The following is a 20508-nucleotide window of genomic DNA, read 5'->3' as shown; positions in this document are numbered from 1 at the left end:
AGAGGCGAGCTGGTTGGCTGTTTTACTGACAGACAACTGGCAACAGCGAGGACATTACGCTTCAGCAAGTGCACCCTTGACGGCTAGATGCAAAATGGTTCTGTTGCCGTCAACGAAAACTGTTCCTTTATGATATAGACGAACTTTGTTTGACCGATCTGTTAAAAGAATATATATTGGGGTCTCTCTATGCCTTCTACTCACATAGGACGCTGGATCCTGACGATTGTTGAAGTATACGGTGGCTCTATATTGAGCACCAGCCTAACCAATCTGGCCCTTGGTGATGAAAAACCCGTCGACTTCTCCCTTGACTAATGCCTAAGAATGCTGCTGACAAGCTCGTAAGTTATGGACCCAGAAGTGTTAGACGGTAACACTGGTTAATCAGGCTCGATTTCGAGGCAATCAAGGTACGGTACTGCTTATCCAGCTTCGCCCCTGGTAGTAAGATACGGCGGCTGAGGAGATAGGAAAAAGCGCAAGCAGAATATAGCGGATAATCGAACAGGCTCGAGTCAACCAGCACACGAAACATTCCTGCGCAAGAGTTAGAACCTAGTTTATAAGCATGAACTGGCGGTATTGGTTCGACCATCTCCGATTCCTGTAATTCTCGATGAACACACATCCGGGGATTCACTATTGTAATGCATCTGGTGAACGGCATCTTAACATTTGGTCTAGTCACAGAGCTTCCTGAGTACTCGGGGACCAGGTTTTATGGCACAAATATGACACAATGCTAAGGCCCAAAGCATTGTATGCCTATATGCACATCAAGCCAAAGAAAATAACACATTATAGGGCCAGGGCAACCTCGCAGGTATCATCCACTTCCTGACATCACATCTTCGAGCGCGGCAAGAATTTATCGTCAATAGCAGGCAAATTCCGCCGCATGATCTTCCCGCTTCCAGTCCGGGGAATCTGGTCTATGAAGTACACACCTCCTGTCAGCCACTTGTGCGGAGCGAAGTGTGCCTTGACCATGTCGAACAGCTCGGATTCTGCTACAGTGTCATCTTTACGCACGATAAATGCTCGCGGGTACTCAGCGCCGTTTCTGGGGTTCAGTGTCAGTCCAAGTTGTCCGAAGGCAACGTGAAGGCCAACTCACATCCTCGCACCAACGACAGCTGCATCGGCGACGCCGGGGTGAGTGAGGAGATACTGCTCCAGCTCAGCCGGGGCAACTTGCAGCCCTTTGACCTTGATGAGCTCCTGGATCCGTGTCAGCTTGTTGAAGATCCTGGGAATAGGACGCAGATGATTATACCTTTAATCGATCGACGATATAGATACGCCCCCTTTGATCAAAATATCCAATATCCCCCGTCTTCAACCACCTTAACTCATTATCTTCGACAATCGTTTCGTTTGTGGCTGTCGGATTCTTGTAATAACCTTTCATAACATTTGGCCCAGCGACCCAGATCTCGCCTACATCCACCCCGTCCGGCGCAACGCCACTAAAGTCCTTCCCTTCGATCTTCTCGATTCGAGCAGCGCAGTTTGGATTCAACCACCCGATTGACCGGCCATCGTCCTCCTCATCTGGCGCAAATCCCGTAATCGAGCAGGTCGCCTCCGTCATTCCCCACCCCTGCTTGACCGTGACGCCGGGGCGGAGGTAGAGTTTCTCAATTATACGGCCGAGTTCGGCACTCAGCGGTGCAGAGCCGCTGGTTACCACTTCCACTGCGCGCAGGTTATATCTTGAGGTATTTGGCTGTTTTGCGAGCGTGGCCATGATGGCTGGAACGGAGGCCATGAAGTTAATGCGGTAAATATCCATGTACAGGAGGTATTGGTCGACATTGAAGGATTTCATGATGAAGACCTTTGCGCCGAGGCGGGCCGCGTTGAGGCAGTAGTATGTTTGGCCCTGCAATCACTTAGTTTTCCATGCAATATAAGGAAGGGTACAATGAAATGGGCAAGAATACATAGGCATGATACATAGGCAGCGGAGCCAGCCACCGATCCCCCGCCATGTCGAGCCGCTCTTTGCGACTCTTGCCTTTGTGGTCATTCGATATAATGGCTCTCTTCGCGAGGAGCTGAGAAGAGTTCGCGACAACATTATAGTGCGATATCTCCACGCCTTTAGGAAGTCCGGTTGTTCTTTCAACGTCAGAGCAATCATCACTTGGCAGGGACATACACACCCGCTTGAGTAGTTTATTACAGCAGTCGTCTCTTGAGCTTCTTTGAGCGTTTGAATCCTCTTCCATGACCAAGAGCGAACCTCATCAGCAGGCCTCCAGATCCTCGTCCAGGGCTGGGCCGGTAATGATGAATCATTTGAGATATCTTCAGGATCGCAAAAGAGGTACACCCGGTCACTCGGTAGACCAACTCTGGATGCCGCATCCAACGCAACAGGGACCTGAGCCGAACCCGCAAGGATGAGCTTTGCATCTGAATCGCGCAGCTGATATTCGACCTCTGCATGATCAGCACCCTTTGCCATAAAGCCCCTCCAGAAAGCACTAGTGGACAATGTATTTACTCACCCTTAACACTCGCACCCCCGGCCACGGCCGTAAAGACACATCTCCCCGCGAGAACCCCCCACAGGAGGACCGGGAAGAAGAGAGCATTGTGCGAGTACAGCAGCACTTTATCGTTTGGCTGCAGACCAAGGTCTTCAAGCCCCTTCGCAATCTGTTTCACGAGTACTTCTGCTTGCGCAAGACTGAAGTTCTTGGATGGGTTGGAGGCGTCAAAGTACTGCGGGGTTTGGCGGGTTGTGGGCGTGCCCGAAGAGAAGACGAAGGAGGCGACGTCCGTGCCGGGGATGGGAATTCGGAAAGGAGACGTCAGAACTGTCATTATTGATCTGGCACAGGTTTGTAGATGCTGATAGCTTTATTAACAGGAGAGGAGTGCAGATACCTAAAGTATAGATAGGTGTGTTGGGGTACCGAGGTAGTCTCTTCTCTACTTCGTCTCCTCGCAGTGATTCGGCTATATGCCAGAAAAGCTTCCCCAGGGCGAGGATCCAGCTTGCTTTCGTGATTGCAGGTGCCTCATTGACAATGAGTTTTTCCACCAAACGTCTCTATCAAGTGATGTTTTGTTGTTCGAATACAACTAAATAGCCGGTTCTGGAACACGCCCTGGCGATTCCCAACCACAATTTGACGACAATAACGGTCTTTCAACTATTTAAACAATTGCTCTACAGAGGCCCCTCGCCACTGGCCAATTCAACAATATACGATGGACAACTTCTGTATTGGGGGAAGAGCAGGCTTCATACCACTTCCGAAATCCTTCAGCAGGGTCTCGCTTAGAAGACATGTCTTGGAGTTTGTGTATAGATTAACCGCGATTCCAGGGGGTTATTCTTTGGTTTCCGGCAAATTAGAAGCTTTGCACACCTTCAGGGCGCCTTGAGGTAATCTATTATTGCCATATTATTGCTCTAGTAAAAGTACAGTTGCCAATAAGTATAACCAACGCTGACATGCAACCATCGACGCCATTATAGGTTTGCCAAATCAAAAACACCGTTGATGCAATAGTCTAGCAGCCTCCCAACCTTGGGAATGCCTGAATATCGTCACATATGTCAAGTCTTATGTTCAATCCTCACCGGCGGGTGTCGACGGAGTCAATCCTTCCCGCGGACTGTGACTTCGGGCTCTTCGTCATCTTCACCCTCAAAATCTTCCTCATCGTCTGAAGCCACGCTCTGTGTCTCTGCTTCCTCGTACGGGTCCGTAGCCTGGGAGACAAAACTAGCCCCAAGCTCTTCCTCGGCAATTTCGTCATCGTCAAGCTCGCTACCTTCGTCGCTCAGCTCGCCGTCATATTCGTTGTCTACGTCTTCCTCTTCGTCGGCTTGGCTTTCATCCTCGCTGTCTGTGGTTGAAATGTCGTCAAAATCTCGAGGAACATCCCTCCAGTACATGAAATCGGTATATTCTTCACCGCCAGCTTGAACCAGCAAGCTGACTGGAGGAAAGAAGTGATCCACCAGCTCACGCATAGAGACATAGCTGCTCTTGTACTTGTTCAAGCTTAAAAGGTCCAGCTGAACCTCCGCGTTCGAGTTGATGGTGAAGATCCTGCTGGACGGGATGTTCACAGATCGGTAGCTGAGAGCGTCCGTAAGCCTATTGCCAAAGCCCGCATAGAAAGGATTCTCTTTTCCGTTGAAGAGGCCGAGAATATCCCGCAAGCACGCCATCTTGAACACTTCGGGCTTCCTCAAGTAGATTTCCCTTCGAAGCGCCGCCATCGTTCGATCCGGACTCATGATCGTAGGGCCTTTCGGAAGCCTGTATCCGTCCTGGCAAACGCCATAGATATACGAGCGAGTGGTATCTGCTTGTCCAACGGATCTACTGGTGAGATACATGATATTGTAACCGTTGTTGACAATGTCGGTATACAACTTGGCCACACCAGCATGAGTCCAGTCTCGACCGATCATATTCAGCACGTGACCCAAGGCATCCGACCTAGTGAGGTTAGTGGTATGCAGACAGACAGCACAACAAGGACTCACTTTGTGATGGTTCCATCAATATCCGAGATGACAATTGGGGTATCTCCGCGCCATAGATACATGTTGGCCGTACATGTGGCTTTGTTCACACTGAAAGACATGTCATTGATGCCAGGTTTTAATTTCAGTGCCTTGAGCTGGTCGCTTGTGAGCCGTAGCGTCTTTGCATAGCTGCGAACCGGCTCTGCTGGGGCAGTGTTCGGGGGCGATTGCGGCGGCGTGGGGATCCCGGGCTGCACATCAGATTTCGCGCGATGGTGCCGCATCTGGAAAGAAGGGTCGCGAAGGGAATTGTCGCTGTCACTATGGTAACCAGGGTCAGAAATAGCATTCTCGCTCATAGCGGAGCTGGGCCGCATGGCGTTGAGCGTTGCTCGGCGGTTAGCGGCCTCTTTAGCCTCCTCGCTACTATATATCCACAAGTTTCCATGCTCGTCCGCTCCAATTAGGGCCCCGATATCATAGTTCCCTTCCAGTTCCTCCGCAAGAATTTTGCGTGCCACTACTTCCGCACGAAGAGCATCCTCCTCATTACTCTTGTAACCTGTCATGTCCAGCATGAGGTCGCCGCTGTCAGTAACACGGGAAGGTATATTCGACGTAGATAGTTTCTGGGACAGTGACATCGCACGTGAGACAGCCTCTTTTAGAGAGATTGGAGGTGGACTTTGGGATCGACGGATGAGATCCGGATCTTCGTTTGAACTGGCCGATGCAGGCCGCTGTATCTGGAGACTATAATCGCCCGCACTGGTGCTGCGCGAATGGCTTCCAGTAGGTAAAATGCCGTCGGAAACCGCCCGATCCAATTTTACATCCGCGCTAAAGGAATTTCGAGCGGGCCGCTCCGGAGTAGGTTCATCAGATTGTGATACTGGTGTGACCAAGCCTGGCACAAATTAGTATACAAACGCAAGTGTTAAAAGGCAGGCCACCGTACCCAGATCGCTGGTTGCCCGAGCGGTGCGAGATACCAACGGAGGATGATTAGCTCCTTTAGAATGATCCAAATCCAGATATTCCGGTTCCTGAAGAGTGGACAAGTTTTCCTCGCTGCGCATTTTCGGACTCGCCATAGGTGATATCAGAGGGGACGTCTGCATGGATTCCGGTATTTCGTCCGTTGTCGGGAAGACGAAGAAAGCCTCCCCGCCCTCGCCCAGTTTCATCGCATAATCTTGTTTAACACCATTGACTTTGAATTCCACCTTGATAAGGTTAGTCCACCCGCTATATCGGAAGCGCCAGAATTCCTAATACCTTCTTTTCGTATGGCCGGAGCAAAGAGAACTTGCCGAATCGGACGTGGAATGGTGAACACGCAAGCGTTCCTATAGACCGAAAATTAGCAGATTCGAGTAACCACTGAGCAAGTGTGCAGATATACCATCTTCCTGTTCGATGACAATCACATCGATGGCTCCGCTCAAGGTGGCTGGATTAATCGAATTCCAGGTCTTGGAGACCGAACCGCTAATACTTCTGACGTACTGCATCACGGAAATCTCAGAGCGAGTTCCCCTCGCAGAATATGAAGGTCACAACGGTGAAACAAATCGCAGGAAACGGGTCGGAAAGATATGGGGCTGAAAGACGTGGGAAGTCACAAGGAATTGCCGCCTATCCTACACATGTGACAGCCGAGAGACATCCCCGGGTGGAGAACGAGTGAACGAAGTACAAGAAAGTCTCAGAACCCAAATCGCGCGCCGTGGCCGCCGCTGGTTTTCAGCGCAAAGCAAGGAAATAACGAATGGAATGAAGTCGGCAATAGAGGGGTTGAAGGCTGCGATAGCCGAGGAGGAGACGCTGAGAGGTTGACAGGCGACCGTTGAGAGGTGGATGCAGCTCTCAACAGCCCAACATGCAATCAACTGGGTCTATCCGTTAGCATAACGGGTTACATCAGCAAGAAGTATTGCGGGCTTATACTACATTAATCAGGATTGCCCGGGTGCGCTAGTCGATATTCAGTATCAGCCCTGTCGCATGACCTGGCTGGCCTAACCTCTCCAAGTAAATTCACTTTTCCTCGGCTAGCCATTCTAGGATAGGTTTTAATTATGTCATCATAGTCACATGATCTCCCCTCTGCCACTCCGCGCTTATTTTATCGAGCCTGCCGGAGTTGTGCCCGAGAGCAGACCCTGCGGTGGTGATTATTCCTTAGGTGAGAGAGCGACTTCCCCATGGACCGAAGCTGGGATGTATGAGCCATTCTATCTTCCCCTTGACGCCTACCCCAGCGTGATCCCCCGTGTAAGGGTGCGAGGCGTCATGGCGCTCTTCTTGGCAGCCAGTATCCTATGGGCTCTGAGCTGGTAGGTGTTGTGTGTTCCTTTGTTATTCCCCATGGTATTGACTTTCTTGAAAGGCTACTATACCGTGCATGGCAAGTTTGTCAGACTCCCAATGAGGTATTGATCGAGAAGCTTGGTTTGGATATCCCTCCCCCGCCGGAAGTTACGCTGGAAGAGATAACCGCGCGAGGGATACGGATCGCCTGGAAGCAGCCGGAATTCCACAACTCTATCCACAAACATATCATTCAAGTAAATGGCGCTAAAGGTGGGTTGTACCGGACCTACGCCTACTCGCAGCTGACCTGGTCTGTTTCATGACAGTTGGCGAATCCAAACGAGCGGAAACCGCAGTCGAAATCCTGAACCTGACTCCTGGGAGCATATACCACATTTGTGTCTTGTCCATCAGCGCAGCAAATTTTCAGACCCCCAGTGCAGTTATTCATGTGCGCACTAAGTCACTTCCGGCGTCCCAAGCCGGAGACAATGCCTCAGCAACCGGTCCTACGATTCGAGCGTCAATTCCCCGGTCAACAGCCGGCCTCCCTGCTCCGTCGGCGCCATTAATGGCCCGCGAACATAGTGGCGGCCCTCTGCAGAAGCGTTCATCTGTTGGGCGCCGACAGTCTCCTGCGGCCGGTGCAGCAGACTTTTCGCAAAATCATCCGGACAATACACAGAACAGCGCTGCATCATACGATCAGAACGAAGATATATCCCTACTAGCGGACCGACTGAAAAATCTGCAACACGACAACGATGCTGTAGAGAAGCAGACTCTCGAGGAGGAGGAAGAACATATCGCATTATTGAAGGATCTCGAGAAGCAGCGAGATGACTTGAGGAAACGGGTTAAGGAGAAAGACGAGGCTAGCGGCGACCTCAAGAAGCATGTCAACAAGCTGGAAAGTGTGAATCGGACGGTGCAAAGCGAGAAGGCAAAACGTGAGAGGGTTCTCCAGCAAAAGGAGGCTGATCGAAAGAAACGGAGGAACGATCTTTTACGCTGGCAAGAACAAATGCCGCAGATTGCTGCGGATACGGCGCAGGCTAGGCAAGAGAAGGAGCGCCTTGAAGAGGAAGGAAAGAAACGCGCGGACGAAGTTAGAGAAAAGATTGCGAAGGAGCAGGCCGAGATGAGGGCAATTGATGAGGAGATTCAAGATAAGGGTGGACGGGTCAAGAAACTTGAGGACGAAAGGAAAGGGTACACGGATGAGGATGGAGAGGATGGTAATGAGCTGGATCGCATTGACAACGAACGAGCCCGGCAGTGGGAAATCAAGCTCAGCCATTTGCAAGCACGCTATGCTACGCTTGTAAATCTCCATACGCAGGCTCAACAACAATACCAAGAGGCACAGGAACGCTTGAAATGGTTGACCTCGCAGCGAGCGGGTACGGCGCCGTTCTCTCTGCCACCTTTGGATCTAGAACTACCCTCCGGGGCGACTATCCGCCCACCCCGGCGCCATCGCAGCTCGCTCAACAGCAATGTCTCGTCACCAATGAATTTCCCTTCTCTAGAACCATTTCCTACCAGCGTGACCTACAACCCCCCGACCACGGGCTCGCCTACATTCGCACCAGCCTCATCTTTCTTTAATATTAATAATGGAATGACCCTCCCCGGATTGACCGGTGAGCCTGAAAGTTACCGTAGAGGCTCCGATTTCTCAATCACGAATCCTCAGATGAGCCCTCGAGCGGACGCTCTGCTTCCGTCCGATCTACTTGGCGACGAAGAATCACCCGAATTGCCGCGGCCTGTCCTCAGAAGTCGATTCTCGAATATTGAACAGAGTACGACTAAGCGTGACAGTTTTCCCGCTGATCCCTCTTCACCAGAATCCTCCGGCAGCAAGCCCGCCAGTCTCTTGGGTAGTCCTGCGGAAGTACAGAAAGGTCCTCAGGAAGCTAATTCCCAGACTGCACCCTCAGGAGATGCAGAAGAAGCACCGAAAAGTGCCTCAAGACGCTTGTCTGGTCTTTTCAACTTTAATCGTCCGCGTGGCAAAACACTCGCAGAAGACCCGCCGCTTCTTGGAACATTGAAACAAGGGCAAAGCCAATCATTTCCAAGAGAGATGGATCAAATAGAGCCGATTGGGCCAAGGCGTCGTCGCTTGAGCTATACCACCAGCTGGGCTAATCCAATGTCTTTGCTGCCAAGAACCCACACAGCCGGAGCCACTCCAGATAGCTCATCTGATCATCTGCCGTCCAGACGTACCGCTATCTCCAGCATATTCTCACCGAGCAGATTCGGATTTGGAAGTGGCAGTGGTCTGTCCAAGGGCGAGGGCGCTGATTCTGTCTCAGGGTACAACCAGTTCAGTCCTAGGCACGATCCGATTGACCCGTCGTCGATCTTAGGTACGGTTCGGAGGAGGGGTTCGTTGTCTCCCAGGCCATCTTCCACATTTTCATTTGACAACTTACTCCCGCATCCCTCGACAGATAACCGTCACTTTGGTTGGCCTTCTGCTGATAAGCCTGGTCACCGAAGCCCTCTCGGTTTCGACTGGACATCACCGTCCACGTGGTCGAGAACTCAATCTCGGCGCCCTTCAACTACTCAATATGGATCCTCCGGCCATCTTCCTCTGGGTTTTACAGCTGAACCTGACTTCCTTGATGACTCTTTCGAGAGGCAGGGTCGGCCACTACAAGCCCCGATTGGTACGCGGCCTTCGTCTTCGCATCGGCCAATTACTCCAAAATTAAATCCTGCAGCGCCGACTTTCAAAACCATATTCAGGAGTAAGGGCTCGGAGAAAAAGGAGGATAAAGAGAAGGGCCAGACTACTGAGGAGGCGGACACGTCTTTTGACATGTCCTTCGACCATGGCTCTCCGTCTGACTCCCGCGCATCGAGAGACTCTCGATCCCTGTCTAGCTTTCCTGGAGACTCATACGAGTCCCTTGAGCGCATGCCATCTGCAACGTCTGCAGAAAACGCGAGCTCGAAGGAATCCTTTATCCGAAAGATCACTCGGAAAGGCAGCTCCAGCAAGTTTGGCTCTTGGAAAGACCGCTCCGGTCTGTTCTCCAGGAAGAGCGATGCTTCGCAAGGCGACGTCGATGAGGAGGGCGATAGCGAGGCACAACTGGCTAAGAGCATCGACAGCACTGTGTCCAGCGCGCCTAGCAGAAGCAGCCTTAGTTTTTTCAGTCGCAAGACGAAGAAATCCGACAAGGCGGCTAGCGAGACGAGCGAGCGACCTAGCGAGCGGGTTAGCGAGTATGGCGACGATGAGATACCGGAAGAAGGAACTGTCTAGCTTATTGTTTATTCACTCTTTATACTTTCGTATTTTTTTTATAGTATAGACGAGCTGTCCCACACAGCATTTATTTGACTATACATTTGCTCTCCCGCACCAGACTATTTTCAGTAATTTCTATACGTAGAGCACTTGAAAATTCCACTTTTATGAGGCCAGGTTCTGATTCAAGTCAAGCTCGGCCATATATGGTAGCTGAAGAGCGTCGGTTATCAACGCAAGTTCCTCGCTTTCCCCACAATCTCTTCATCACCCATAAGCCAAAGAGCAACAAACCCGGCAATCAACAAGCGCGTTACAATATTCCAACTGCATATAAACTGCATATAATAAGCATAGAATCTGCAATTAGCCACCAAAATGGCGAATTCAAGGTACCTCAACCCTCTCCCTTACGAGTCTCAGCTAACAACGCACCAGATTCGAATATGTTAAGGCATTCGAGCAGCCAGACACTCTCCTTCCAAACACCTGGATCGTGGTCCGGATTGACGGACGAGGGTTTCACAAGTCAGTACCCTCTTTCATTAACAGTCTTCTTGCTTCTATCAGAATGGAGCGGTTACGTTACTCACTGCGGTAACCCGGACCAGACTATCCGATCGATACGCATTCAAGAAACCGAATGACCGTCGCGCGTTGGATCTTATGAACGCCGCCGCAGTGGAGGTGCTCAAGGATCTTCCAGACTTGGCGATTGCTTACGGTGTTAGTGATGAGTATAGGTTCGTCCCTTCTAAACTCTAATACTCTAGGCGCAATAATTGATGGATACTGACGTGATGCAAGTTTTGTCTTCCATCCCACCTGTGAGCTCTTTGAGCGGCGGAGCGCGTATGTCCCTTTCTGTCTCTATTTCTAGTTCGCCGTGGCAGGAACGATGCGCAAGCTAACACTAGGCCGACAGAAAACTGGTGACAACTATTGTCTCAACCTTCACAGCACACTACATCTATCAATGGGGTAACTACTTCCCTGATACGCCGTTGCAGCCGCCGCACCTGCCGTCGTTCGACGGGCGGGCAGTTGTATATCCGACGATCAGAAATCTGAGAGATTATATGAGTTGGAGGCAGGTTGATTGTGAGCTCGCCATTTAGATTTGGATTGTTGCCTGATAATGGCTGATGGTCTTTTTTGCGTTTTTGCCCAGGCCATATCAATAATCTTTACAACACGACGTTCTGGATGATGGTTTTAAAGGGCGGGATGAGCAATACTGACGCCGAGAATGAGCTGAAGGTTAGTTGCAGTAGCCTACTGCTTCGTGTTTTGGGGATTGGATGGGCAGAGAGGTGACGATACTGACGGTTGAAGGGAACACTCTCCTCGGACAAGAATGAAATCCTGTTCAAGAGGTTCGGGATCAACTATAACAATGAGGAGGAGATATACAAAAAAGGGAGTGTGGTATATCGGCAGGTATGTCATATTCAACCTGGACCCTTAGTGGAGTCTGCTTTGCTGAGTTTAAAAGTATCAACTCGAGGAGAGGAAGCCGCTGCAGACTCCAGAGGAAGAAGGGCCTCCTGTACAAGGAAACATCTCGAAGAGTCAACAGGAAAAGCTCCGTAAGCTACGGCGCAAGGCGCAGGTCGTCGTTGAGCATGTGGACATCATCAAGGATGAGTTCTGGGAGCGGAGGCCATGGATTCTCTCGGGAAAGCCGGGGAGGCTTCCAGCTGAGGCTTGATCGTTACTCTATCAAGGATTAATTTGAGGAATGCAGTGTTGTGGTTATATGCTTTTGTATAACCAAGCCAAATGGGTATCTGTACAAGCTAGGCCAAAGTCTATACGCGATGCGATGCGATGCCATACCAACGAGTCTATCAAGTCGTTTTGCTCTTTTTGGGCTTTCGTTTTGAGCTCTCGGCCGATGAGAGTTCTCGCTTCTTGTCCTTCTTGCTGTCTTTCGAGGATTTGTCTTTTTTGCCCTCTTTTTCCCTCTGTTCCTTCTTGTCCTTCTTCTCTTTCTTCCTCAGCTTTTCTGTATCCAGAGACGATGTCCCCTCCTGTGTATCCATTGAGTCCGAGTCCATTGATACCGGTGTGGGATAGTCGTCCTCGGGCTTCTTCTCTTTCTCCTTCTCTTCAGCCTCCTTGTTCATCTTTCTTTCTCTCTTCTCCTTCGCCTTCCTCTCCTTCTTCTCTGCCTTTTCTACAGCCCTCTTCTCCTTCCTCTCCTTCTTCTCTCTCTTCCGTGTTCTCCTCTCCTCCTTCTCAGCCTTTCTCCTCTTCTTCTCTTCCTTCTTCAACCTCTTGCTCTGCTTATCCTGCTTCTCCTCATCGTCCCCCCTCTTCCTCTTCTTAGACACCTCCTGCCCTTCCTTTTCATCCTTCTTCCCCCCAAGCGTCCCCGGCACAACTTCCCCCCGAACAAAATGTCGATACAGCTCACTCGTCAACGCATTCCCCTTCCCAATGATCGTCTCCTCCTTCGGCGTCCCAATCCCCTTAAGCGCGTCCTCGAACCCACGCAACCACCATTGATTCGTCGGATCTTTGGTCGTCTTATTCCCTACGCCTTGGTTCCCTGAGCGTCGCGCAACGAGAAGCGGTTTTGTGAGCCCTAGTCCGCCGCGAACGCCTGCGCGGTCGGGGTTCAGTGGGTTACCGGGGCCGGACCAGCCGTGACGGATAAGGTAGGCGTAGGCATCCATGGTATCGGACGGGCTTTTTTCGGATGAGGTGCGGGAATTGAATGCACAAGCCGCTGGATGGTTGGAGGGTAAGAGGAGCTGGTAATCAGACAGTAGGTATGCTTCGTGGTGGCAGGCACTTGGATTGGATTAGAAGGAATGAGCTCGTCAGGCGCGGAGATTATTGAACGCGCGGGGTATGAGCGCTTTGGCAAGGAACAACTAATATAGTTGATCAAACTCCAATCATCCATCTAATCCTGTTGGAAGTAACTGAGAGAAAGAGCCAGCACTGGAATGGCCAACCTAAACTCTTCTCGTTAAAGAACAAAAATTTCAAGCAGCGTGCAACTGATAAGATCCCGTGGAGAAGACGCTAGTGGAGGACTTTTATTGGCTCGGCGCCAAGGCATTCAATGTGAGTGCCTTATAATTCAGGCTCGATTCAGCGAGCGACTCGGTATTATTTGGCTCTTTGCAACGAAGGATTGAATAATTCTAGGGTTTGTGACGCATGAGTTGTCTCTTAAATACTGTTAAAGTAGACTTATCTCTCTTTAATTAAATCTGGCTCAGATCTGGTCCAAATGTCCATAAGGAAGGGAGCTGGTACGGGGCTTAGGATATATATTCAGGCGTTCTATTCTCGTACCGTAATGACTGCATGCACAACACTTAAGTCACTCATACACAACCATATACTAAGTTCCTATTTATTTATATATTAGTATGGCTTGTACCGTGCCTTCTCCTTGGTCTTCTTCTCCTTGTGCCGCGGCGTCCCCATTGGGGCTTCCTGACCCTGTTCCCCCTCTGGCTTCCAAGCACGCACAAAGCCGTCCTCGCCGCAGGTAAACACGGATTGATTCTTGATACGTTAGTTCCTGAGCATACAAGTTAATCATATAAGAGCATACCTGTTCATCGATGTGAATGGAGCGCACGACTTCCTCGCCATGACCGCCGGGAAGGCGCCACAGATTCTGCTCGTCGAAGCGCCATGAGGGAGACTGTGCGAGGGGAATCAGGTCGAGACGTTTATCACTGCATCATTAGACGTATATCAGCAAGAGTGACAGAAGAGTGGCAAGAGTCAATTAGGGCCCTTCACGTACATTTTATTACCCGCGGCGATATATGGCCCCTGGCTGCCGAGGCAGAGCTGCGCAATGTACTCGCAGTTGAGAGGCTGTCTCAGGTCGCCGAATTGAATCGGCTCCGGCTCCTGCGCTTCCTCGTCTGGATCTGTAGCTGGGTGGATTGAGAACGTCTCGTCATGGCTCAAGGCATAAATGGTTCGCTCATTGATAAAGCCGGCACGATGCACCGAGCCATGGTTGATCACTTGCACAAGAGCCTCGTCCTCATCAGTGATCGTTGTGTTGTAGATGTTAACCAAGCCATCGGTACTTCCTGAAAGCAGGATATTGTGGCGGCTTGGGTGGTATTGAAGCTATCGGTTAGTAACGAATGTTAGCGACGTCAACAAGCTATTTCGCCTGGATTAATGTACCTCAGTTACGTCGTCGTTGTGGCTTTCCACGTATTCGAGACGTGGCTGGTTTGGGGATCTAACGTCCCTGCGTCAGTTAGCAGCTCGTGAAATCCACCACGTGCTCGAAGAATCCAATAAGGAGACCTGCATATGAAGATGCGTAGAGTGCATCTAAGCATAATTGGGTGAACTCACCAGAATGCAACAATTGCCTGGTGGGAATGCAGTTCCGTTCCCGCGACGATGCTGTTAGTTTCGGAGCAGTTGGCTGTGGACAACACAGGTGCCTGATTCGCTGTTGCAGGATCAGTAGTAGCTCACACAGGCGCCGGACCAAAATCAAGGCAGGGGGGCAAAAAAATTTGAACCAGGCAGAGCGCAGTAGCTAAACACAATAAGCAAACGCAGAAGAGGCGTCTTACATGATTGCACCGCAACAACTGCGGATTTCTTGCCATTGCGGAGATCCCACAATTTCACTTTGCCGTCTCGCCCTCCAGTGACCACTAGCTGATTGCTCGCGTCATACGTCCGCAACGAGGTGACTCCATCGTGTACATTGGTGGCCACTAACGATGCATGACAAAGTTTGTTCGCATCGAATATGCGTAGCGAGTCATCAGATGAGATGGCCGCGAACCCTGCGCGAGAGGACGGCACGATCGAGTAGATGTAGCTGTCCTCGGGCAGGCCCAATGAGGAAGAGCTGATTTGCTTGAGCATATGCATTGCTGAAAACCTCGCCTAGAGAGTTTGGTTGAAGTCTTTGGCTGAATTGACCCGAATAGGTATGTCCCGAGCCAGGCCCTGCTGCAACACGGTTGACGAAAATGTGATTGTTCTGCAACCCAAGAGTGAAAAGAGTCTAGTGGCTTGCTCCTTGTGGAATCCAGGCCACCAACGATCCGGCAATGTCCTCAATCAGAGAGTGGATATGCGAGATCGGTGCAAACCGACCGCTGCGGGAAATTTCTTTCTTTCTTGCTTTAAAATGTTCCACTGATTTTGTGGACCTGACGTGGCCGCTGCTGATAGGATTCTTCAATAGAAGGTTCTGTTCGATGATAAAAATCGGGGCTGAACGCTATGACTGTCTTTTTCTCTCTATTTGGTTCCTGGTTCTGGGATGAAGAAGATCAGTGAAGAATTACAAAAAAGCCAAGGCTGAAATTAAGGCCTGATTATACAGGCATCAACCCGGATATAGTATCCCCAGATAATGGCGTCGACTCCACTCGTGCTGGGTGTCTGGTCGAATGCAATTATCTAACCCTAGTGTTAATGCTGCTATCTATCTCTCCTAATAAAACTGATTTGCCATTTCCTTTATCCATTTCCAGAGGCGGCCCAGGGTTGAGGAACCTCCAAGGTTGTCGCGTGCCGAGGCCAACAATCTACCCAAATGTGTGGTAGGTGTACCGTCTTGCATTCAATGCCACCAATTTTTTCAATCCTAGGGGCTGCTTTGGCTTTGAGAAGTCATGTGGGCCGTGGAGTAAATCTCCGACTTGTCAGTCTCAGACCGCAAGATTATTCAGGGCATGAAAAACCCGAGGGGCGTGATTGGTAAATATGAGGTAAACTACCCACCAGCAGCCGTGCAAGAGTCAGTGCACGGCAATGATCGACTTGGGATGTTGAGTATTCCAGCAGTTCCAGCTCGACTTCGCAAGCACGAGTGTAAGAGTTCTGTGTGGGCATTGTGGGTATCTTGAGTGCAGAGTCAGAGCCACGCCTCCATCATACCACGAAACGGGCCAAGGGGGAAATGCCGCTCAAAAACCCCTTGGTGATATCACCGAGTGGGCATTGAGTTTTTTTTTCTATGTTGACCCTTGTCCGATGATCGGTCAGAAGAATAGCGGGGAGATTATTACAGCGGGTTAGCGCACACTGCAGCTGACGGTCCAATAAACACGATTCTCCGTGGCTTTTTCGACATGGAAACCGGTGTCTGCCACAGTGTCGGCCCTGTTCCAAGAAGCTTATTGTAAAATTCAAGAATACCCCATAAGCTTTACTGCGGAGGGATGAGGGCGCAGCTGATGGATCAGGCCCAACGGGAAAGTGCTTATGGTAATGCACTCTGCAGTAGCGGAATGACCCAGCGTAGCAGGAGAGGACTGTCAGATACAAAACACACTGCCGCAGAAGGCGCGGTAAATCAGTATCAGGCTGTCTTGCGCGTTGGGCAGAGAGATCGGTGGGAAGAGGAACGGAACTCACCTGCTGCTCTACGAGCACAGATGCGCCTCAACAGACTCAAAACCAGACTCTAAACAAGAATTTCCGTATGAAGCATCAGCTCTTTACTGTTTGCAGTTCTGGTCGATTATGATAGACAGTTACGAGCCTTTTCGGCGTTAGTCCCGCCAGCTGCAGGTCACTGCATCGCTCCCGGCCAATGAATATAGGCCGCCCCAGTCAGGGCCCCCAAAAGGAGTCAACTGCGAGAGGATGCAGGCGGCGGACTGGTCGCTGGAGATGTGACTTGGGTACATGGCCCAGCAGTAGCTTCTTGGTCCTCGTGGAAATGGGTGGGTACAATGGAGAACCGGCAATCACCGAACCAAAATGACACAAAAGACGGTCGAGCCACTACTGCAGTACTCGAAGGGGGCAATGCGTGTTTCATCGACCAGCGTTCGTTTCGTCCAGGCGGCAGTTCTGAGCGCCGTTTCGGGTTGTGGGTTTGGCAGGATTTTGTGTTTCGCGGTGCGATTGTGGGTTCGGTCCAGGGCTGTCCAACGCTCAGCCCCTCCGCCACATTAGTCTCGAGTCTCAGGGCTAGAGAAGGAAAACCACCAGGAAACCCACTGGCAGCGGGCTCCGCTGCCAATTGACTCGTCGACCATGACACCATGACACAAAGCTTCAAGAGTCAAAAGCAAGAGTTCTCAGTCTGGCAAAAGAGGCAAAAGACAGCCAATCGCTCTGGCTTCGTTCTGGCTATTAATAGGAGGACATTTTCGACGCACGCAGTCGACGCTGGAAACGAACTTCGGGCGCTTAACCAGGAGCTTTGATATGGTACCAGACCCAGAGGACATGACAATGGTTTCACCCTGGGCGCCTGGAGGAAAAGGCTTTCACCAGTCGCGAACCAAGAGTCCCCAGAGTTCGGTAGCTTCAGCTCAGCGCGAAGTCAAGAAAATGAATGGAGGAGCACGGGCGTTAGGGGTCAAAAGGAGGCCGGTTTGGATATATTTTGCGGTCGTCCCACCAGACAGCGAACAAGGTTATGCTACAGTAACATCCAAGACTCACCACGCGATCATAGACCAGAGTTCGAGAACCGTCTGAAGTGAAATGGATCTGATCGTCTGAGTCGACGCCCAAGATCGGCTCGATGGACTGGGTTATCTTCACTCCCTGGGCTCCTGGCTCCTTTAATCCTGGACGCCGTACGGTACAGAGATATGGAGTACAGGACCGGGTCCCAGCACGTTGGAACAAAGAGGCATTAAGATTAAAGCACAGGACTAACGGACGCGGACGGGGACGGGGGCCGCCTCCCGCCGGAAAGTTTACGAGGAATCAGGAATAATTGGGAGGTATAAGTTCAGTAGTGTAGTTAGTCTGGTTCCTGGAAACTGGGAAAGGGGTCGGTTATAACCGTCCGCGTCGACGAGTAGAGTTTAAAGCACAGCAGTAGCGCAATACCAAGCGGACCGTCGTCGAGCTGGACTCGCTCGACTGCCAGGACGCACTCGAGGAGGGTCCTGAGTGCTGAATCTGATACACCACTTGCAGAGGCTAGCAGCTGACAGCGTCTTCGTCGTGCAGAGTAGTCTAGTAGTCTACAGGGGCCCGATCCTAGCCTTCCTAGCCATCCTAGTGCCTCCGCCAGGCCTTTCTCCCCCCTCGATCTCAAAAATAATAATAATAATAAAAGAAGTCGACCTCGTCTGCTTTTGCAACTGCCTCCCGCCCCGCCCCCTTCGCGCCCGTGGGCCCAACCGGGTCAAGAGAGCGGCTGCGACAATCATAAACTTAAAGAAAAGACGGCGCTGCGTGCTTGCTTGCTTGCTTGCTTGTCTAAACGCCCGTCCTGTTGTTGTCCCGCTTCGCTCTCTGTTGGTTTATGGGTGTCAGTCCCTCGCGCTCTTCCAGCACCGTGACCGCTACTTTTTTCTCAGCCTGTCAATCGTCAATCTTTGATTCCCTTGCGGGAGGCTCTGATTCCCGTATAATTGACCCCTCGCCCTCCTGCATCAATATTCGGATTCCTGCTTCTATTCAACGGGCAGAATCTCTTCCAGCTCGTCCACCCCTCACTTCGATGAACTTTCCCCTTTTCTTTTCAATCGGCTGCCTAAATTGTGCTTTCTGGGATCTCTGGACGAGTTAACTAGATCTTCAGCTTCTGGACTGATCTAACGAACATTCTTTCGGCTTCTGGCCCCCCGGTGCTGCTCTGCCTACCCGCCGCCCAGCGCACCCCACGGCTTTGGTGACTATTTGTATAGTCCACTGTCATAGTCTACTGCGAAAACAGTCCTTCTACTGTTCCACTTGGTTGTCGATCTTTGTATACTGTTTCGCCGCTGATGTTTGAGATGGGCCCGGTGGGAACTCGTCTCCCCGCCATGACCTCTCCAGCGCACAACCACTACAGCTACCACTCTCCCACCTCCAGCGACAGAGGCCGATCAAGGCATAACTCGGATGCCATGGACATCCAGTCCATCACTGAACGAGAGCCAGCGCCCAGATACGCGGTTGCGGGCGGCCCTGCGCCCTGGAATCGCAACGGGTCTCCGAGCATGAGCCCTATGTATAGCAAGTACATCTCTCTTACCCCTCCGTTTCTTTCTGTTTTTTTACCACCCCCAACCCTTTCCAGTCTGAGTCCAGGCTTGTTCCGCATGAAATGGCTAATGTGATCCTTCTCTTCACTCTTTCTGTGTTTTAGCAATTCCGAGCGAAACCAGTTTCATGAAGAGAACGGACGCACCTACCATGGCTTTCGCAGAGGAATGTATTTTCTTCCGTGCGATGAGCAAGAACAGGATCGCCTTGACATCTTCCATAAGCTGTTTACGGTAGCGCGAGTATCGGAGAGTCTGATCTACGCGCCCCATCCTACCAACGGCCGGTTTCTGGACCTTGGATGTGGAACTGGTATCTGGGCGATCGAGGTTGCGAACAAGTACCCTGATGCGTTTGTCGCTGGCGTGGATTTGGCTCCTATTCAGCCTCCGAACCACCCGAAGAACTGCGAGTTCTACGCGCCCTTCGACTTCGAAGCGCCATGGGCCATGGGGGAGGATTCCTGGGATCTAATCCATCTGCAGATGGGTTGCGGTAGTGTCATGGGCTGGCCAAACTTGTATCGAAGGATATTCGCACATCTCCGTCCCGGTGCCTGGTTTGAGCAGGTCGAGATCGATTTCGAGCCTCGATGTGATGATCGGTCACTAGATGGAACGGCATTGCGGCATTGGTACGATTGTCTTAAACAGGCGACAGCAGAGACCATGCGGCCAATCGCCCATAGCTCCCGCGATACAATAAAAGACCTGCAGGACGCTGGGTTCACGGAGATCGACCATCAAATAGTGGGACTCCCGCTCAACCCGTGGCATCAGGACGAACACGAGCGGAAGGTGGCGCGTTGGTATAACCTGGCTGTCTCAGAGAGTATCGAAAACCTCAGTCTGGCTCCCTTTAGTCGTGTCTATCGCTGGCCCCTGGAGAGAATCCAGCAACTGGCCGCAGACGTGAAGTCCGAAGCATTTAACAAAGAGATCCATGCCTACAATATACTGCACATATACCAGGCTAGGAAACCATTGAGATAAAAGAAAAAGGCGACCACATCCCGGAACGCAAAACGAAAAGGAGGAATACTGCTAGCGCAAGCTTATGTCATGCTGGCACACGCCCAGCCCATCAGAAAACTCAACAGCGAAAGTTATGAACCGCATCAACCGAGAACGAACGACAATCCGTCCATCGCACGCCCTTCGGTTCCTCTCCCGGGCCCAGTATGGCGCCCTATCAACCTGCTTTACGACGTCGTATATACTGGCGAAGTATACTCTTTATCTACTCTGGCGCTCTAGATACCGTCAAGATGCAGACAAGATTGGCCGAGTTCCATTCTCATAATCCTCGACGCCGCGGGGTAGTACTTATACGTGAAACTACCATGACGCTCTTGTCGTTACGCTGCGCTTGAGAGGTATGATAGAGTCGAATTGCCGGTATCGCATTCTCATCCGGGGATGGTGATTGATAGAGAGCTATATTCCCT

General features: G+C 51.1%; 7 protein-coding genes across 7 annotated transcripts; 3 read left to right on the top strand and 4 right to left on the bottom strand.

Annotated features, from left to right (window-relative positions):
• Nucleotides 1-725: 725 nt before the first annotated feature.
• On the bottom strand, nucleotides 726-2838 carry BDW70DRAFT_165658 (uncharacterized protein; the record flags this gene model as incomplete). Its single annotated transcript, XM_073741799.1, has 6 exons — nucleotides 726-1066; nucleotides 1121-1239; nucleotides 1280-1888; nucleotides 1950-2099; nucleotides 2168-2451; nucleotides 2520-2838. 6 exons carry the CDS (start codon nucleotides 2836-2838, stop codon nucleotides 847-849), a joined length of 1701 nt encoding a protein of 566 aa, XP_073601464.1. The 3' UTR covers nucleotides 726-846.
• A 536-nt stretch (nucleotides 2839-3374) lies between these two features.
• BDW70DRAFT_126398 (putative lipin Smp2) lies at nucleotides 3375-6347 on the bottom strand. The gene is made up of 5 exons (XM_073735084.1): nucleotides 5910-6347; nucleotides 5783-5853; nucleotides 5463-5730; nucleotides 4523-5411; nucleotides 3375-4475 (listed from the first exon to the last, which is right to left on the bottom strand). Exons 1-5 carry the CDS (start codon nucleotides 6016-6018, stop codon nucleotides 3623-3625), a joined length of 2190 nt encoding a protein of 729 aa, XP_073601463.1. The 5' UTR covers nucleotides 6019-6347; the 3' UTR covers nucleotides 3375-3622.
• Nucleotides 6348-6700: 353 nt separating this feature from the next.
• On the top strand, nucleotides 6701-10208 carry BDW70DRAFT_6941 (Fibronectin type III domain protein). Its single transcript, XM_073744609.1, has 3 exons — nucleotides 6701-6843; nucleotides 6897-7090; nucleotides 7147-10208. Exons 1-3 carry the CDS (start codon nucleotides 6728-6730, stop codon nucleotides 10107-10109), a joined length of 3273 nt encoding a protein of 1090 aa, XP_073601462.1. The 5' UTR covers nucleotides 6701-6727; the 3' UTR covers nucleotides 10110-10208.
• A 264-nt stretch (nucleotides 10209-10472) lies between these two features.
• On the top strand, nucleotides 10473-11805 carry BDW70DRAFT_155312 (tRNA guanylyltransferase; the record flags this gene model as incomplete). The annotated part of the gene is made up of 8 exons (XM_073740020.1): nucleotides 10473-10486; nucleotides 10533-10622; nucleotides 10706-10837; nucleotides 10902-10946; nucleotides 11020-11195; nucleotides 11266-11354; nucleotides 11430-11534; nucleotides 11590-11805. 8 exons carry the CDS (start codon nucleotides 10473-10475, stop codon nucleotides 11803-11805), a joined length of 867 nt encoding a protein of 288 aa, XP_073601461.1.
• A 139-nt stretch (nucleotides 11806-11944) lies between these two features.
• BDW70DRAFT_155311 (uncharacterized protein) lies at nucleotides 11945-12775 on the bottom strand (the record flags this gene model as incomplete). The annotated part of the gene is made up of 1 exon (XM_073740019.1): nucleotides 11945-12775. The coding sequence occupies one exon, from the start codon at nucleotides 12773-12775 to the stop codon at nucleotides 11945-11947; it is 831 nt and encodes a 276-aa protein (XP_073601460.1).
• A 648-nt stretch (nucleotides 12776-13423) lies between these two features.
• Nucleotides 13424-15350, bottom strand: BDW70DRAFT_6930 (WD repeat protein). Its single transcript, XM_073744605.1, has 6 exons — nucleotides 14672-15350; nucleotides 14445-14544; nucleotides 14268-14334; nucleotides 13870-14207; nucleotides 13672-13798; nucleotides 13424-13622 (listed from the first exon to the last, which is right to left on the bottom strand). Exons 1-6 carry the CDS (start codon nucleotides 14976-14978, stop codon nucleotides 13479-13481), a joined length of 1083 nt encoding a protein of 360 aa, XP_073601459.1. The 5' UTR covers nucleotides 14979-15350; the 3' UTR covers nucleotides 13424-13478.
• A 3458-nt stretch (nucleotides 15351-18808) lies between these two features.
• BDW70DRAFT_146647 (class I SAM-dependent methyltransferase) lies at nucleotides 18809-20053 on the top strand (the record flags this gene model as incomplete). The annotated part of the gene is made up of 2 exons (XM_073738607.1): nucleotides 18809-19035; nucleotides 19165-20053. 2 exons carry the CDS (start codon nucleotides 18809-18811, stop codon nucleotides 20051-20053), a joined length of 1116 nt encoding a protein of 371 aa, XP_073601458.1.
• Between the last annotated feature and the right edge of the window lie 455 nt (nucleotides 20054-20508).

The sequence above is a fragment of the Aspergillus foveolatus genome (assembly GCF_047715535.1).
Source record: "Aspergillus foveolatus strain CBS 279.81 unplaced genomic scaffold BDW70scaffold_1, whole genome shotgun sequence".
NCBI classification, from domain to species: domain Eukaryota; kingdom Fungi; phylum Ascomycota; class Eurotiomycetes; order Eurotiales; family Aspergillaceae; genus Aspergillus; species Aspergillus foveolatus.
This window is presented reverse-complemented; position numbering and strand designations above follow the sequence as displayed.

Coding starts and splice junctions, on each gene's coding strand:
- BDW70DRAFT_6930 (XM_073744605.1), bottom strand. CDS start 14,978: ATGCATATGCTCAAGCAAATCAGCTCTTCCTCATTGGGCCTGCCCGAG. Junction 14,208..14,267: donor ACAACGACGACGTAACTGAG/GTACATTAATCC, acceptor ACTAACCGATAG/CTTCAATACCACCCAAGCCG. Junction 13,799..13,869: donor ATCGCCGCGGGTAATAAAAT/GTACGTGAAGGG, acceptor CTAATGATGCAG/TGATAAACGTCTCGACCTGA.
- BDW70DRAFT_126398 (XM_073735084.1), bottom strand. CDS start 6,018: ATGCAGTACGTCAGAAGTATTAGCGGTTCGGTCTCCAAGACCTGGAAT. Junction 5,731..5,782: donor TCCGGCCATACGAAAAGAAG/GTATTAGGAATT, acceptor AACCTTATCAAG/GTGGAATTCAAAGTCAATGG. Junction 5,412..5,462: donor TCGGGCAACCAGCGATCTGG/GTACGGTGGCCT, acceptor AATTTGTGCCAG/GCTTGGTCACACCAGTATCA.
- BDW70DRAFT_6941 (XM_073744609.1), top strand. CDS start 6,728: ATGTATGAGCCATTCTATCTTCCCCTTGACGCCTACCCCAGCGTGATC. Junction 6,844..6,896: donor ATCCTATGGGCTCTGAGCTG/GTAGGTGTTGTG, acceptor CTTTCTTGAAAG/GCTACTATACCGTGCATGGC. Junction 7,091..7,146: donor TCAAGTAAATGGCGCTAAAG/GTGGGTTGTACC, acceptor GTTTCATGACAG/TTGGCGAATCCAAACGAGCG.